This window comes from Arvicola amphibius, chromosome 6 (assembly GCF_903992535.2).
Source record: "Arvicola amphibius chromosome 6, mArvAmp1.2, whole genome shotgun sequence".
Lineage (NCBI taxonomy): Eukaryota > Metazoa > Chordata > Mammalia > Rodentia > Cricetidae > Arvicola > Arvicola amphibius.
Window position 1 is genome coordinate 32242935 of NC_052052.2, and position 17657 is coordinate 32260591.

The 17657-nt window shown below is 53.4% G+C and overlaps 2 protein-coding genes across 5 annotated transcripts in view; one reads left to right on the forward strand and one right to left on the reverse strand.

The window, feature by feature from the left end:
- The window catches only part of Szt2 (SZT2 subunit of KICSTOR complex), a 46776-nt gene extending 32575 nt beyond the window's left edge, over window positions 1-14201 (forward strand). For all 4 annotated transcript variants that reach the window (XM_038335572.2, XM_038335573.2, XM_038335576.2 and 1 more), the window contains 26 exons: window positions 486-604; window positions 701-865; window positions 1056-1140; window positions 1291-1455; window positions 1558-1725; window positions 2056-2189; window positions 2589-2755; window positions 3273-3370; window positions 3453-3585; window positions 3772-3902; window positions 3988-4088; window positions 4163-4339; window positions 4513-4780; window positions 4880-4959; window positions 5043-5168; window positions 5272-5471; window positions 7384-7474; window positions 8054-8134; window positions 8214-8288; window positions 10421-10634; window positions 10986-11139; window positions 11291-11413; window positions 11543-11948; window positions 12071-12187; window positions 13250-13318; window positions 13466-14201. In XM_038335572.2, coding sequence (XP_038191500.1) covers window positions 486-604; window positions 701-865; window positions 1056-1140; window positions 1291-1455; window positions 1558-1725; window positions 2056-2189; window positions 2589-2755; window positions 3273-3370; window positions 3453-3585; window positions 3772-3902; window positions 3988-4088; window positions 4163-4339; window positions 4513-4780; window positions 4880-4959; window positions 5043-5168; window positions 5272-5471; window positions 7384-7474; window positions 8054-8134; window positions 8214-8288; window positions 10421-10634; window positions 10986-11139; window positions 11291-11413; window positions 11543-11948; window positions 12071-12187; window positions 13250-13318; window positions 13466-13609 — 3791 coding nt within the window. In that variant the 3' untranslated portion in view covers window positions 13610-14201. The remainder of the gene's footprint in view (window positions 1-485; window positions 605-700; window positions 866-1055; window positions 1141-1290; window positions 1456-1557; window positions 1726-2055; window positions 2190-2588; window positions 2756-3272; window positions 3371-3452; window positions 3586-3771; window positions 3903-3987; window positions 4089-4162; window positions 4340-4512; window positions 4781-4879; window positions 4960-5042; window positions 5169-5271; window positions 5472-7383; window positions 7475-8053; window positions 8135-8213; window positions 8289-10420; window positions 10635-10985; window positions 11140-11290; window positions 11414-11542; window positions 11949-12070; window positions 12188-13249; window positions 13319-13465) is intronic.
- On the reverse strand, window positions 14197-16838 carry Hyi (hydroxypyruvate isomerase (putative)). Its single transcript, XM_038335577.2, has 8 exons — window positions 16586-16838; window positions 16403-16514; window positions 15197-15311; window positions 14989-15067; window positions 14853-14902; window positions 14691-14760; window positions 14461-14595; window positions 14197-14353 (listed from the first exon to the last, which is right to left on the reverse strand). The coding sequence occupies exons 1-8, from the start codon at window positions 16782-16784 to the stop codon at window positions 14280-14282; spliced, it is 834 nt and encodes a 277-aa protein (XP_038191505.1). The 5' UTR covers window positions 16785-16838; the 3' UTR covers window positions 14197-14279.
- Window positions 16839-17657: the final 819 nt, after the last annotated feature.

Sequence of the window (17657 nt, forward strand, 5' to 3'; positions counted from 1 at the left end):
AACTAGCAATCTGTTTTTTTCCTCCATGACTCCCTGTCCAGAGGATGGTGTTGCCCATAGTGTCCTGGGTCCTCCTACAGTAATTACTAACCACGACAGTCTCCCACAGATATGCCCACAAACCAGTCTGACCTGGGCAGTCCCCCAACTGAGACTTCATTCTCAAATGACTCTAGGCTGTGTCGAGTTGGCAGTTAGAGCTAGTTAGCTAGGACACTTCTCTTTGGGTAGTTTTACGCAGCTCTGGGATTGATGGTATTAAAATTACCATTCTTTGGGTAAGGACTTTGAGGATCTTAGGTAAAATGTATGTGTCCAGAATCATGTTGGGCAGGCTGACAAAACGAGAATTTTGCTGGTTCTGTTTGCTGCCATGTATGGTTATATCCAGTCCCATTGTTGTGGTCAGGGGCTTAAGGCCTGGACTCAGGATGGCTGAATCCTCTAACAATATCTCCCGACCTTTCTAACATGGCTCTGTCAAGGTCCTGAAATCACAGATGAATTGGTGAGGGTTCTGCGTCGGCGTCTGGATGAGGCCACACTGGATGTCATCACAGTCATGCTGGTTCGGAACTGCAAGCTGACCCCAGCTGATGTAGAGGTCAGCTGCTTCTCTGACATCCTTTGTAGATCCAGCCACGGGTGTGCCGGGGATGAGTAGTTAAGAATCCATGCCTTCAGCTCTGTCTCTTCGCAGTTCATCCAACCTCCTGGGAGCCTCCCCTCAGAGGTGCTGCATCTGGCCCTGCCCCCATCCTGCAGACCCTGGCTTCCTGCCCTGGCCTGGTACCTCCGTCAGAACTTACTCACTTTCCTGCACTCACCCAAGTACACAGACAGCAATAGCCGGAACCACTTCCAGGTGAGATTGCCCTACCCGTCCACTTTCGGTACTCTGTTCCCTGCACACCAGACTGTAACTTTTCTACAGATACTTCCATCTCTGGTTTTGCCCATGGCCTGTGTACATCCGCCTGCCTATGTCTCCCTGAGCTCCCGTGCATGCCTGTATCCTCTTCCCCACTTAGCGCTCATGGCTGTTCTCTCCCCAGCATCCACTCCCACCACAGGGCGGCCTCCCCGACTTGGACATCTACTTGTATAACAAACCTGGTGGACAGGGCACTGGTGGCAAAGGTAAATTGCTGGGCTTAGGCCTCTGACTACAGGCAGGTGTGAGCAAGGGTTTTTACACCTTCAGGCCAAGGAGCCTTGCTGCTGAGGAGGGGCCTGGGAGGGGCTGTGTGCCTGCGCCAGATCTGAGCCTGCCTACGGATTTCTCTACAGGAGTTGCCTGCATCACTCTAGCCTTTGTGGAGGAAGGAGGAGCCCCCATCTCACTAGCATTGTGGCCCCCCTCCTCTCCGGGGCCTCCAGACCCCCTACGAGAGGAAGAATTTGAGCATCTGACTCAGGTCATACGCTGCCCAAACATGTTAGACGGTTCTTCAGGTAAGACAGCCTGCTGAGGTGGAGTGTTCCCTCAGTGCTGTGAGGCAGGAGTGGGGCCAGGGTGGAATCCACCACAAGTGACCTCCAGCTTTCCCCCTCCAGCTCAGGATGGATCCCCACGGCTTCGACTGGATGTGTGGGAAAAGGGGAACATTAGCATCGTGCAGCTGGAGGAGAAGCTCCGGGCTGCAGCTCGCCAGGCCCTTGCTGACGCCATCATGGAGCTGAGACTGCTGCCAGCTTCACTGTGTACAGAAGACATACCTCCAGGTATGCAGATCAAGAGCCCAACTCCTATGCTGAATCCAGAGAAAGTCAGAAATCAGAGCAGAACCATGCGGTGGACAAGGGTGCAGACATGAGGTTCAGAGAAAGAAACAGAAGCCCATCACCTTGTCTGTGCATTCTCAAGGTGAGGCAGTGGCAGAAGTGTATACACTCAGCTGCTCTGCCCCCAGCACACACCTGAGGGGGAATATACCCTCAGGAGCTCGTCTCTCAAGCATGTGCAGCTACCCACCGTCAGTTTTACCAGGCTGGAGGTGAGCTTTTCTATAAAGAGAGTCAGTGATGGGAGCCTGCAGTGTTTGGTGCCCACAGGAAGTCTCAGGAGCGGGCCATTGGAAACTAAGAGCCCTGCCTGCCGTGCCAGCACCTTTCCCTCTACCGCTGTGTCCGGGGAGCCTGTGACTCCACCCAGCAGAGCCGGCCGCCGAAGCTTCTGGGATATGCTGGTAATGGAAGGAAATGGTGAAGCTGGCTTCTAACTGCCTGCCTCCTGGCTGCTCCAACCATCTCCCCCACAACCCTGTCACTTACTTGTCTTTTGAGATAAAACTGCTCTGTCCTTTGGATAGGAGTTTGCAAAACGTATGAGTTTCCCCTTGCTGGAGAGTCCCAGCTTACCAACTGCCTTTATGTTTCAAATGGGAGCCCTCCAAGCAATAGCACTTTTACCCACAAGGAAGATGAGTCAGGAAAGTTAAGTAACCCTCCCAGACCTTAGTTAACTGTTGACCCCAGGACTGAGCGTCAGTCCTCTAACCCCTCTAGGCTCATTTCCGCTCCACAGTGCCCGCATCTCCCCTTTCTTCTTCCTAATGGCTGGTCCTCTCTCCCTGCATTGTTGCTAGAGTAAAACAGAAGGTGGAGATTTGGGCTCCCCCAAAACAACTGATGATATTGTCCTGGATCGGCCAGAAGATACTCGGGGTCGGAGACGTCATAAGACGGAGAACGTTCGAACCCCAGGTGGATCTGAGCGGGCACCAGGCCCAGATTCCGGAGCCCAGAGACAAAGGTATGTGTGTGGTGTGGTGTGGTGTGGTGTGTGGTGTGGTGTGGTGTGGTGTGGTGTGGTGTGGTATGGTATTGTGTGGTATGTTGTGGTGTGTGGTGTGTGTGGTGTGGTTGGTATGGTATGTGTGGTGTATGGTGAGTGTGTGGTATAGTGTGGTGTGGTTGGTATGGTATGTGTGGTGTATGGTGAGTGTGTGGTATAGTGTGGTATGGTGTTTGTTGTAGTGTGTGTGGTACAGTGTGGTGTGTGTGGTACAGTGTGGTGTGTGTGTGGTGTGATGTGGTGTGTGGTATGTGTGTGGTGTGTATGGTACAGTGTGGTGTGTGTGTGGTGTGATGTGGTGTGTGGTATGTGTGTGGTGTGTATGGTACAGTGTGGTGTGTGTGTGTGTGTGTGTGTGTGTGTGTGTGTGTGGTATGGTGTGGTGTCAGGGTGTGTCCAGGTGTGAAGTCCCTGAATGGTACTGGTACCCATGTGCCCCATGAGTGTAGCATTCTAACCCCTACTCTGCCTTTAGACGCCGGACAACACAGCTAGAGGAGGGCGAGGTGGGGACTCTGCACCCTGTGTTTGCTCGCGTCATTCAGCGTTGGATGGGATTTATGGTTCAGATTGGTGAGACCCTGGTCCCTCTCCCATTCCTCAGTCCTTGGCCTGCTTTCCATCCCGCAGCCCAGCAGTGACGTCTGTCTTCCAGGGTGTGCCTCGGTGTCCAGGAGCTCCACACACATGGTGCCCCGGTTCCTCCTCCCATCCATCCTGTCAGAGTTCACCACTCTAGCCATCTCAATGGCTGGAGACACCAGTGTCCGTGTCTTTGAGCAGCATTTGTGAGTTTGAGACCTGGTAGGATTGAAATGGCCTTCCCCAGAGCCCCAAAGGCTGGCAACTGGAGTGAGCCAAACCATTAGGCACTGGGCTAGGAGAGGTGGGCACAAGGCCTCAGGAAGTACAGGCTGGACCAGAGAATGGGGCCAGGAATAGTTTCCCTCTTACCCATTCCTTCCTCTTAACAGAGGTTCCGAGCCGGATACCTTCAGCCCTTGTTCCCCAGGGCAGCTGGGCCCAGCCCCCCGCCCAGCAGTGGAGCGGCACCTGCTTCTTCTGGGAAGGAACTTCGCACAGTGGAGGAGACCAACCCAGCAGGGTGAGGGTGGGAGTGAGGCCCTGCAGGGGGAGGGTAGGAGGAGGGCTCAGCCCTCAGCCCCCATCGTCCCCTCCCCTCCCTGTAGCTGCCAAAGCTGTGCAGCGCTTCGAGTCAGGAGGAGATGGAAGCCCAGGGCGAGGTGCTCCCCGGCAAAGGCTTTTACTGCTAGAGGTCATAGACAAGAAGGTAAGTGTGTGGTCAAGGGCTGGGGTAGGGAAGAGGAGTTCTGTAACCTCACTAATCCTGGCCCCTATCTCTAGCTACAGCTGCTGACTTACAACTGGGCTCCAGACCTGGGTGCGGCATTAGGTCGAGCTCTGATCCGCCTCGTGCAGTGGCAGAACGCACGAGCCCATCTCATCTTCTGTCTGCTCAGCCAGAAGCTCGGGCTCTTCCATCACTGTGGCCAGTTGGATTTTCCTGTGCGAGATGGAAAGGTACCTACTGCCTAGCTCCCACGGCTGGTTCTGGCCGCTGAGTAGCAGTTAAAAGAAGCAGGGAAAGGGAGACAGACTGGGGACGGAGGTGGTACCAGAGGAAACCCTGTTGTGGGAGGAAGGGTTCAAGGTCAAAAGGGCTTGAGCCGGATGTGATCCTCCGTCCCTCTCAGGAGCCAAACCCATTCTTGCTGCCGACCATGGACGTGGAGACCCTCATCCGCAACGCAAGCCCTCCACTGAGTCGCGAACAGGGCCGGCTCAGTGGGTCTTCTCGTGGTGGAGGTCCCCTTCCCCTGGATACATTTCCCTTTGATGAAGCCCTGAGGGACATCGCAGCTGCTCGCCCTAGCTCCACGGTTGGTCCTGTGCCCAGACCTCCAGACCCTGTCACCTACCATGGGCAGCAGTTCTTAGAAATCAAGATGACAGAGCGAAAAGGTGAGGAATGTGGACCAGGCTGTGGGGAAGGATCCTGTGGAGACGGGAAGGGAGAAGAGGTCGGCTGCCAGGGCTTCTACTGATGCCTCCCACCCTCAGAGCTGGAGCGCCAGATGAAGATGGAGAACCTGTTTGTAACATGGCAACAGCGATCTGCGCCAGCCAGCATGCCCATTAGTGTGAGTAGCCCCCTCTGCGTTCTCCATCAACACCTCTGACCCTTCCTTGGCCACTGTCCCACTGCTACTGCCCTGTGTCCCAGGCTGGGGAGCTGGAGACCCTGAAGCAGTCATCCCGCTTGGTGCATTACTGTGCGACAGCTCTGCTCTTTGACCCAGCTGCCTGGCTGCATGGACCCCCAGACACTTCTGCGCCTGCAGAGGGGCAGGTGAGCCCTAGCTTTCTCCTCAGAGACCCATGCCCAGCAGTGACCTGCACCTCATCCCTACAGTGTGGTCAGTAGATAAGAGCCTTAATTTCCATTCCTGCAGCGGCGACATCGCCCTGAGTCAGGATCTGGGAGTCGAGAGGGTCCCACAAGCTGCGAATCCTTGGATGTGCCTCCCCCAGTAGCCCGAGAGGAGCCATGGCTGAAGGAGCTGAGCTTGGCCTTCCTGCAGCAATATGTGCAGTATCTACAGAGCATCGGCTTTGTGCTGGTCCCGCTTCGGCCCCCATCACCTACCCGCAGGTGAATCTGGTCCTTCTTCATATGGCTCCTGCCTTGACATAGTACATGTTTACCTTAGCTCACCACACTGGTACACATGTATGACGACCTTAGACACGTTTCATGTGCTACTGCATGTCCTATAAACCTCATGCAGTTTGTAAAACTCACAAATACATGCACAGACTGCATGTTCTCACCAAGCTTGCCCACCCATACCTCATTCTTTTACATGTCTACATATATCCATACATGCAGTTCTCACATTCACGCCTAAGCTTTTGAATCTGAGTCTTACTGATTCCTGTCTTGGTCTTCGTGTTCACCTCTTCACCTTGGTCCATTTTCACCAAGGCACTCTGCACTGGTCCTACTTGTACCCCTGACTATGGCCTGTTCTTAGTCATGCTCAGCTCTGGTTAGTACTAACAGCCTGAGTCCTGGAAGAAGCCAGTGTCTCTCATTCACTACATAGCATCAACCCTAAGCCTAGCAATTCTGTAACAACCTTTCTTGTCTTTTGCCAGATTCAGAGCCTGTACTTTTGGTTTTAATTGTGTGTGTGTGTGTGTACACAAAGACTAGCATGACCTCTTTTCATGGTGTAGACCTTGATAATCTATTCAAGGGCACTTAGTCCAACTTAATGAACCCCGGTGTCCTTGAGTGCTGACAGAAACACTGACAGCTCAAATTCAGCTGGTATTTTCAGATCAGACCATGCAGTTTGAGCAGACGCAGCAAGAGTGAAGATCCTGATAGAACTTACATGAGTGACTTCAGTACATCTGTAGGTAACCTGTCTTGTTCTCAGGTGGCCAATGAGGAAAAAAAATTATGCTTTTTTTTTTGAGCCCATCCTGGCTGACCTCAAACTCACAGAGATCCACCAGTCTCTGCCCCCAAAGTGCTGGGATTAAAGGCGTGTACTACCACCTCCTGGCCTTGACACTGATTTTTTAAAAAATGTTTCTAGAACATGTTTAAAGTCAAGCATTTTTAGTGATGGCTCAGTCTAATAGTACTTCCTTGAGGATTAAGCGGAACATTTCTACCAGAAAGGCACTTCCATGGCAAAGATGCCCCGAGCAGCACCCACTGCAGATGGTAGATAGTGACTGAATTGCCAGTGTTCTGAGTTGGGTACTGAGGTTACTGACCCTGAGGGAATCCTCCACACACTGGTTCAAGGCTGGTAAGCCCCTACCTTGTCCCCCGCTTCCCTTTCTTCAAGCATTGGCACTCCATTACCACCTACCAACACGGGTTGGCATTCCTGCTCCTTGAAGCCACAGATGGGACCCACCATCTCCTTCAGACTTTTCAGAGTCCTTCCCTGCTTCTCATTCTCCTTGGCTCTGAGTTAAGAACGAGAAGGAACTGGAGAGATGGCTCAGTAGTAAGGAGTTTTTGCTGCCTTCCACAAGGCCCAGGTTCAGTTCTCAGTACCACATTAGACAACTTACAACAACTCCAGTTCTAGGGACTCTGTTGCCCTCTTCATGTACTCACACACATACACAAAACATATGAATTTTTTAAAAAAAGATCAAGAACAGTGGGGCTGCCATTCCCCAATTAAAAGAAAACTGCCCTGTCCCTCTTAGAGGACCCATCCAGTTTCTCCTAGTAAGGTTTCAGACATGCCTCATCTTCTCCCCTCCGCAGAGCTCTCTCCCAGGTAATGAAGAAAGATGCCTGGTCTCCTCCCAGCCCTGCACCCACCCTGACCGTAGCTTACTTGCCAGACAGCAGCAGCTGCCCTGCAGTCTGGACGTGGACTCTAGCCCCAGCCATACTTACTGAGGCACTCAGAGCAAGTCATCCTTCCTCAAGCCTGACTCCTTCCACAGGTCCATGTGAGATGGCCTGGCGCCAGAACTTTCAGTCCCTGGCCTGCCTCACTCAGCCTGTCTCTCCTCCTTCTCTGCAGCACCAGCCGGCTACGGGCTATGGCTGTCCTTGGAACAGAGGGCCGCGGCTCCTTCTCCTTTCCTAAAGCCAAGACTGAGGGGAGCCCTAAGGTAACTCATTGTCACATGATGGTAAAGTCAGCAATGGCCTAAGTTATGTTCCCATCCATACCCAAAGTTGATGACTGATTAGCTTACCGATTGGCTGATCCTAGACTACCAGTACTAAAGCCTGTACTGACTGGCTGATTCCTAGACTACCAGCACTAAAACCTATACTGATTGGTTGATTCCTAGACTATCAGTACTAAAGCCTCTACTGATTGGCTGATTCCTAGACTACCAGTACTAAAACCTGTACTGATTGGCTGATTCCTAGACTACCAGTACTAAAGCCTGTACTGATTGGCTGATTCCTAGACTACCAGTACTAAAACCTATACTGATTGGCTGATTCCTAGACTACCAGTACTAAAGCCTGTACTGATTGGCTGATTCCTAGACTACTAGTACTAAAGCCCGTACTGATTGGCTGATCCTAGACTACTAGTACTAAAGCCTGTACTGATTGGCTGATCCTAGACTACCAGTACTAAACCTATACTGATTGGCTGATCCTAGACTAGGACTCCGCTGTGTTGGCTCGAGGCTGGTAAGTCCTCAGCACATGTCCCCTTTTTCTTTCTTCAGAGCACTGGCACCCCAGCCACTACCTACCACCTGCAGCGGGCACTGCCTGGGGGCATCATCCTCATGGAGCTGACATTCCAGGTGAGAATGGGGAGCACTGAGTGGGAGAGCTCCTCCTTCCTCTCATACCCCCCCTCATCTCATCTCACCCTCTCTTCAGGGCTGTTACTTCTGTGTCAAACAGTTTGCTCTGGAATGTTCCCGAATTCCAATGGGACAGGCTGTCAACTCTCAGGTATGTGATGGGGACAGAGTAATATGGAGTGGACACAGAACTCAGGTACACTCATTGCCACACCATTGTATGGTGGGCCCTATGGTTTCATGACCCTTGTAGTGGACGTAGTGCTGACCGCACCATTCTCCTGTCTGACCCTGGGAAATGCAAAGCTACATTCATTCAACTGTAGCACAAAGGCTACAGAGATGGTCCTGCCCTGTGCCAGCACATGTATGTAATGTGACACATCAGGTCAGTGCCATGCAAGACCTGGTCTGCTGCAAACTGGGGACAGTTGACATTGCCAGTGTAGTCACCAACACTGGCACTTGATCATTGTTATGTCCTATCAGTCTGCCTCAAGGCAGGCCCTTGATACCCTGGAGGGAAGCAGTCAGGAGTGTGCAATTAGTCCAGGAGCAAGCAAGGTCAGCAACCTGAAGCCCTGGCTTGCTTGGTTTGACTGTTTAGGTTGCCAAAAATGTCATGACAGGGCCCATACCTTGTCATAAGTTCACATGTACCTTTAAGAGTAGGATCTAGTGGGACCCAGTGCAGTCAAGACTGCCTCCTCTCTATTGTGGGAACCCCATGCCTGGATGATGCACACCAAACCCCAGATGGTTGCTTTTGCTTTGAACATTGAGCATAGATACGTAGTCACAGTAGGTCACAGGGTAATACAACCTAGAAAAGCACAGTGCAGGAACCTTCCTGGACCAGAGTGCTCAAATGGAAGCTTTGGTTAGTGGGCCCTCAACTCACACTTTTCTGAGGGTTGGAGGTCTTCCTCCTATTGCCTCTGGCTGCCTGTTCCCTATTTCCAGAGATGCCTAGGCTCTCTCTAATCTCTAACCCCTGCTCAGGCTTCTGAGTTTGGGTTTTTTGAGAAGGGTCTTGTATAGCCCAAGCTGTCCTGGGCTCACTATGTAGCCAAAGATGACTCTGTATTCCTTAGCCTCCTCTCTCCACCTCCCAACTGCTAGGATTCACAGGCCATGAGGAGGGAAGAGCTGATCTTGTGCAAGTGTCTAAATTGCTTTAGGATGCCATTGTTTGTTAAATACTATCTCCATGTATGAGAAAAAAGAAATAGTTTATCCTAGGCAGGTGCTGAGCCTGAAGGTCACAGAAATTAAGTACTTTTGTTCTGGGATACACAACTCATCAATGGCAGACTTGGTTGAAATCTAGGTTTCCGTACACTGATTTCAGCCTTACCTATTTCGGCTCATCACACGGCCCCTGACTGAGATCTGTGCTTTATCTCCAAGGTAGGTCAGGAAGCTGACACCTAGAGACTGGTTTGCCAGGGCCACACAGCTAGTCTGCCCCCTTCTAGTGTTTGTTTGCTTTTCTATCAACTAATGCTCCCACGGGTGTCCAGATGAAGTCTGCCATTCCAGCAGCACACACCCTGTTGTTAATGCCGTTGGTGGAGCAGTCCATGAAGAAAGGGCTTTGCCTTATCTCTGCCTCGTTCCCTCTCTCTCTTCCGTCTACCATCAGTTCATTCAGCCAGGTAGTCTCAGAGGCAGAGGAGGCCTACCCTGGCCTGGCCCTGCGTATCCCAGGGGAAACTTTTTAGTGAACAGTAGTGTCGGGTGTCAGGCAGATGAGCGTTCCAGGCCAAGGGCTCGTAGGTACGGAGTGCAGAGGAGAGAGCATACTGTCCTTGGGAAAGGCAGGTGAAGATTTTCTGATAGATGAACATCTGGCTTTCCTTGATTTCCACCTGATGTTCTGTATCTTCTAGTGCTTTGTAATTATTTATTCCACATATTGTCTATTGTCCCCATCCAGCTAACTGTAAGCTTCTCGAAGGCAAGGGTCTGTGTCTGTTTCCCTACATTTAGAATGGTCACTGGCAAATACATGGAGACCATCAGTCAGCCTTTGCTGCATTGCTGAATCTGTGTCAGACTTGAATTAGTTACCTGAGTGGCCCCGGATCCATATAACCAGGGAGGAACAACACAGAGTGTTAAGGGGAAGGTTCCCCGTAGAAGCTGTTCTGGCGGAGGGAGTTCTGGGTCCATAGCAACAGGAAGCGCTGCCAGACTTCCTGTCTGCCCAGGAGGGAAGAATGGATTGGACAGCGTATGCTCCCACACCCTAACCCCAGCTCCTCCTCCTGTCGCTCCCAGCTGTCCATGCTCTTCACAGAGGAGTGTGACAAGGTCCGTGATCTGATGCACGTGCACTCCTTCAGCTATGACTTCCACCTGCGCCTCGTGCACCAGCATGTGCTCGGTGCCCACCTGGTGCTGCGCCATGGCTACCACCTCACCACCTTCCTGCAGCATTTCCTGGCCCACCACCCTGATGGGCCCCACTTCGGCCGCAATCACATTTACCAAGGTCAGTGCCCAAGGGCAAGCCAGTGAGGCTAAAATTGGGCAACCACATGGTCAGGCCTGGCCTGGTAAGACCATGAATTGCTCATTTACTTTGTACCATGTCCATTCTTTCGGCCTTGTCTTTTTTAAGTTTTTCACAGCTGGTTTCACTCCAGAATGAAGGCCCTGTGTCCGGAGTTACCCTGCCCTCTCTTCTGGGCATTTTATTCCATCTCAACAACATTCCACAGGACCTTGGGAGCTCCCCAAGGAAGCAAAACCTTAGTATTCCCATCCTCTGGCCTCCTCCCCCACCTGCCCAGCTTGCTTATTCCAGACTTAGTGTCTCTTTTTCCTGTAACTTGCCCCATAGGGACATTGGAGCTCCCCACCCCACTCATTGCTGCCCACCAGCTGTACAACTATGTGGCCGACCATGCCAGCTCTTACCACATGAAGCCGCTGCGAATGGCCCGACCCGGTGGCCCAGAACATAACGAATATGCCCTGGTGTCAGCATGGCACAGGTAAAGCTAGGAGGCAGCTTTCAGCACATATCTGGTAGGGCTGAGGTTGGGGCCACAGTTGGAGTAGGAAGATATGTTTTCTTGAGTACAAGGGTTGGGACTGGTTTCATTAGAGCCTCGGAATTGACATCTCCCCACCCCAACTACGAAGCTCTGGCTCCTATCTGGACTCTGAGGGACTTCGCCATCAGGATGACTTTGATGTGTCTCTGCTTGTCTGTCACTCTGCTGCACCCTTTGAGGAACAAGGAGAAGCTGAGCGACATGTTCTGAGGTCAGATCTCTTATTTCAAATGTACCCATTTCTCAGATTGCCGTCTGCTCCTATCCAGAAGTCTGTGGCTGTGACGCTTTCCCACTCTCCTGCCCCTTCCCTTCCCTTCCCTTCCCTTCCCTTCCCTAGGCTTCAGTTCTTCGTGGTGCTCACCAGCCAACGAGAACTCTTCCCAAGACTCACTGCTGACATGCGCAGATTCCGGAAACCATCCAGGCTTCCCCCTGAGCCAGAGGCTCCTGGGAGCTTGGTTGGTAGCCCTGGGGAGGCATCAGGGATTATGCTGACCCCAGGGCCAGCTCCTCTGTTCCCGCCACTGGCCACAGAAGTGGGTATGGCCCGGGCACGTCTGGCTCAGCTGGTTAGGTTGGCTGGTGGGCATTGCCGGCGGGATACCCTCTGGAAGCGCCTATTCTTGCTGGAGCCAGCAGGGCCTGACCGGCTAAGACTAGGGGGGCGCCTGGCCCTGGCAGAGCTGGAGGAGCTCCTGGAGGCAGTCCACGCCAAGTCCATTGCGGACATTGACCCCCAGCTGGTAAGAGACCTGTCTCCACAAGGGCCAGCGTCACTTTCAGCATCCCATAGGTGACTCGGTGGGAGGGAAGGAATCTTGGGTGACTCTGGAGTGGTAGGCTCAGGGCTGTGACCCCTCCCTAGGACTGCTTCCTGTCCATGACGGTCTCCTGGTACCAGAGCCTCATCAAGGTTCTCCTGAGTCGATTCCCCCAAAGCTGCCGCCATTTTCAGAGCCCGGACATGGGAACCCAGTACCTGGTGAGTCCTGTTGTCCTCACTCTATAGAGAAAAGCTGCAGAAAACCTCGTCTGACATTACAGATCATTCAGGGAGCCCAGGCTTAGCAAACAAGCTCTGCCTTGTGTTGTTGTCTTGCTGGAGTTGGACCACACTGATAACCTTTAAAACCTCTGAGCAGTGGGTAGTGAGCCTGAGTGCATAATCACTGGCAAGTGACATGCCTTGGCTTGAGGTCCCAGACACCAAGTGTGGCACTCGGCCCACTGAAACACAGGTGCTCACCCTCCACCACTATCTCGGGATATGCGTCTCAGCAGTATCCCAGAAGGTGTGTGCACGCTGGTGTGAAGGCACAGCTGTGAAGCACAGGAAGTGAGAAAGTGACAGTGACGAGTGTGTGCATGGGAACCAAGAGATGAGAAGATGGCGGCTGTGGTCAGGAAGACCGCGAATGAGAGGAGGAGGGCGGGCCTGGAGCAAGATTTGGCTCTGCTATACCACAGGTCATCCAGAGAAGCCAGGGCTGCAGTGGGGCAGGCAGAAGGGCGTCTGGGGCACCAATGATGGGAGCGCTGAAGCTGGAGTGGGACAGAGGGAGGGTGGTGAGTTCTTGGGGCAAGTTGAATCTGTCATCCAGGAGGTGTGTGGACACGGGGAGAGAGGGCGGAGGGGGGGGGAAGAGAGAGAGAGAGAGAGAGAGAGAGAGAGAGGCCACAGCCACATTAGTAGGTGGTACAGAAGCCCCAAAGAAAAATCACCTAGAGCTGAGCGCTAGGAACAGCCGACGTCAAGACGCAGCAGGAGACCTGGAACTGCTGGAGGGTTGTGCCGGGTGTCTAGAACTGCCCTTCCCTGATGGCTTCCCTGCCATGTCCTCTAGAAGATCCTGACAGGGCTCTGACAGGCAGGGTTGAGGCCCAGTGTGGCAATACCATCCTGAGTGACCCAGGCTCACAGATAGGCTCAGGCCTGTGACAAAAGGAACCTCACCCTCCTGCCTCTGCAAGAAGCCCTGCAGAGGGTTCACACCCACTGGAGAGACAAGCCTCGCCCCCTCTTCTTTTCTGTGTGTTGCTTCAGGTTGTGCTGAATCAGAAGTTCACCGACTGTTTTGTGTTAGTGTTTCTGGATTCACACTTGGGAAAGACGGTAAGAACAAAGGGCAAGGGACGTCACGGAAGCTGTACCCCAAGTACTCGAGTCAGCCCTCTAAGAGTAGGCTCCCGCCTTCTGCAGCTAGCTCTCTGTCCTCCCCACGCGCCTCTCACCACTGTGCCTCTGTCTTGTTACCCACAGTCTCTGACGGTGGTTTTCCGAGAACCCTTCCCGGTGCAGCCCCAGGACAGTGAGAGCCCCCCAGCCCAGCTGGTCTCTACCTATCACCACTTGGAATCTGTCATCAACACAGCCTGTTTCACCCTCTGGACCCGCCTCCTCTGAGAAAGTGGACTACTGACTTCATTGGTTGAACTGTGGATCTATAAGTGTGCCATTTGAGGCACGACAGACCAGCATTTATGAACCCTGAGTCCTCAGACACAGTGACAGCAAGGAATGTGACTGTGTCTGGGGCACTGCTGCTATAGTCTGGCAACAGGGACCACCCTCCTTCCTGCCCAGCTGGTGGGGCCCCAGGGAGCTTCACGTGAACTGGCAAGCACTCACCTCTTAGAGCTCCTTACTCAGAGTTTGTCACTGTGTGCAACCTGCATCCTTGGCCCTCTGGTCTTTGCTCTCACTTGGCCATCACTGTTGAACATTACTCTTGCGATAAGACACTGGCTCTAATCTTGGCCCTGCCTCTCAGGCACCTGTGACCAGAGTTTACCTCCCACCCCCACTGGACCTTTGGTTCCTTGTCTGTAGATAAGGAGGGCCGAGAAGCTCTGTGTATACACAGCAACCCTGGCACCGACTGGAGGATTTGAGCTTGAGCTATGTGTCCCTTCTCAGTAGGAGGGAATTAACCCAGAGACATTGAAGCATTCGACACTGTGTGTCTCCCGCCCCTATAATATACACATGAAAATGACCAGTGCGTCTTTAATTCAGAGGAGCCTCAGGACCCTCACCTGCTGCCCCAGGGCAGCATGCAGGTGCCTGTCAAATCCTACTGGCCGCTCCGTGGGTGGCCCCGTCTGTCCCAGTATGAGCGTAGCCAGCTCAGACCCTCCACCGTGTCTCCTGCAATGAAAGAGAGGTAATGCCATCTCGACCCATAAGGAAAGGACAGCCCCCGTCCAACATCCATCCCTCCAATGACCCCTTCCCCAAGCTACCAGGAGCCTCACCTTGAGGCCGATACTCGCAGCCCACAAATCCTTGGTAACCTTCATCTTCTAGCAGCTGGAACAGGTAAGAAAAGTCCAGCTCTCCTGAGCTGCCTGGCTCCCCTCGGTCTGGGACCTGTGCCACCTGCACATGCCCTGGGAACAGATGACGAGGGACAAGGGATGAGAAAGGAAGCAATCATAAGAAACAGCATCAGGCCAGGAGGGAGCTTGGTAGGGGGAGCCCTCACCAACAATGGGCAGGAACTTCCTGATATTTCCTGTCAGATTCCCATCCATGATCTGCCAGTGGAACACGTCCTGGGGAAGAGGATGTCAAACCCTCAGGCGTCTGCCACAGCTCTCCCCAGACTGGAAGATGGGGCCTGGGGAAGCACATGTCTTCCACTCACCATTTGCAACTGAAGATTGGGTCTCCCAACCTTCTGCAAGATGGCTGCCGCTGTGGGGGAAAGCCAGGAAGAAAGCCATGAGGCTTTGGAACGTGTGAATTAAAGAATAGGGGGTGGCACAGGACTAGAGTCCTACCCTGCTGGGGTGTATCCAGGAAGTACTGGGGGTCCGTAATTCGGGTGTTGATGGGCTCCAGCAGTCCCACGAGGTTCTCCTAGAACCATGTTGGAGACTGTCAAGGATCACTGGTAACCTCGTCTGTTCCTCTGACCTGTGCTCTTGCTCAGCTTTGTACCTCCCCCACTGTGCCCAGTCCCTACCGTGTACCCCCTTACTCTCTCACCTGAGCCAAAACCCCGGCCGCATGCCTCAGGTTCTCCAGAAACACTGTCTCCATCTCCGCCTTGACTGCCGCGCGGTCAGCCCCGGGGGGGACTCGGCCAGCCATCAGGTGGATCCTGTAGAGAAGGTTGTGGGGAGGGCTCATGCCCTCAAGTCCCTGTGTATCTTCTGGGTGCTCTCCGAGTGTACCAGCCTCCCCCATCACCCAGGTCTTCAGACATCCACAGCCTCCACAGCTGCGTGTCAGCCCACGTCCTCTTCCAGTCAGGCCATGGGGCCTCTGCCAATCTCTAGTTCCCTCCTGGAGTCTTAACCTCGTCTTTCATTGTTCTGCGCAGCTCATAACATGCCTAAGGCTCACTTCTCACTTTTTTTTTTTCCACATTTTTAAAAGTTATCTGTGTACGAGTGTCTTGCTTGCATGTATCTGTGTGTACCATGTGTGTGCCTGGTGCTCTTGGGGATCAGAAGGTGTTGGCTACACCGCCACTTGATTGTGAGCTGCCATGTGGGTACTGGCAACCCAGCCCAGGTCCTCTGCAAGAGAACAAGTGCTCTTAACTGCTGAGCCATCTCTTCAGCCCGGAGGCTTACCTTTTAAAGAGGATTTTAACTCTTGCCCCTTTTAGACAGTCCTTGTTGCTTAACCCTGCTTCACATCGTAGCCTCCTCCCAAATGCTTTCTGTCCCTACTGTTGACTGATAATGAGCCTCTTGCCACCATTTGCTTCCCAGCACCTCTTGACCTCTGGGGTTTGACATTTGGGGCTCCTCATCTCAACAACATCCAAATTCTCACAGGCCCTGCAGGCGTTCAGGCCCTTGGAACTTAGTGTTCACCACCTCCAGTCTCATTAACTGAACTGGGCACAACTGTCCTCTGGCAGGGACAGCCTCCTTGCCGGTAGAGTGGACCTCTCCCTATAAAGCGGATGTGTGGGCCTGCTAGTTTCATTACCTGCATCGCTATCTGCAAACCACGCTGCCCCCTATCCTCACCCCCAGACTCCAGCTTTCTCATCCTTGTTAAGCTCCCTCATCAGACCCCAGCACCCAGCATGGGGTCCTGGTGTGAGGTGAGCCCGAAAGCCTGGTATATAGGGTGACACACGTGAAATACAAAAAGCAGTCTGCAAAGGCCCTAGCCCACAGACGCGGGGCTTCTCCCGACCAGGCCCCGAGGTTAAGGGAGAGCAGGGCAGGGTACCTGGGGCAGCCCAGAGCCTTGGCATACAGCACAGCCTGCTCCAGCCCCTCTCGGAAGGCCGCCTGTCTCCCGGGGACGGCCCCCAGCCCCATCTCCCCCTTGTCTTGGTCTCCTGCAGAGAGAACCAGCGTTAGTACGGGCTTTGCTCCTTGCAGCCCGGCCACTCCCCGCCCCCGTGCGCACCCCGCGGCGTGTTGATGAGCACCAGCCTTAGCCCCGCGGCCCGTGCAGCACTCGCCAGCGCCTGGGGCGGCTCGGCGTACGGCCAGGCCACCTCGGCCGCCTCGAAGCCCGCACGGCCCGCGGCCTGCAGCCGCTCGGGGAGCCCGGGGAACTCCGGGAACAGCCATGAAACGTTGGCCGAGAAGCGCAGCGGAGCCATGAGGGCGGAAGGCGGCGGCCTCGGGTCAGGAAGCTGGGGTAACCGGCGAAGGGCGGAGCCAGGCCGCCCTAGCGGCGACCGCACTGGAAGCCAAAGTCCCAGTCCAGTTCAAACAAAGGGAGGTGGACGTCTGAACAAATCGCCTGGTTGAAGAAAAGAATGTAGCTTTTCGCTAAATAACGCTCGAAAGTTGTGAGCAAATAGCTTTATTTGAGTCAGAGTCTCACTATGTCACATATGCTGGCCCAGGTCTCCCACCGTCATCCTCCTGCCTCAGCCTCCTTCTATGGGATTACAGGCCTACCTCCACCACACTCGGATCTTTATACCAGCAGTCCTCACACCGCCAACCCTTTGGTTTTCCCTTATAGACTAAACACTCAGTGAGCAATTTCTTTTTCTGAGAAAATTCGGATCATGTTGTATATAGTTTTATAGCCTATCTTTTTCCAAACGACAGTCTATTAACATTCCCGTGTTTTTCCATACTCTTCAAAGTTGTGCCAATCGCTGCTTGTTGTTGCACTGCACACTTAGACAACCCATAATTATCTTCATGTCGTTGTGGATGGTGCGTGTGTGTGTGTGTGTGTGTGTGTGTGTGTGTGCACTGTAGGAGCGCTAAAGTGCCTCTGGGTCCTCATCTTATTTTTAAGATTCCCTTTATAACGATGTCCACCACAGAGCTTGCCAGTCCTAGGTGTCTGTCCATAAGAGAAACAGCTATACCAGGGTAAGGGTGGTAAGCAACTGGGAGTGAGGCAGTCTCCGCCTCCGCTGATTGGGTCACGGGAGGATATCCAAGGGCAGCCAACCTGGGCCAATCAAGATTCCCTTATCTGGATTTGGGTTTGCCAGATGACTGGGTATGTG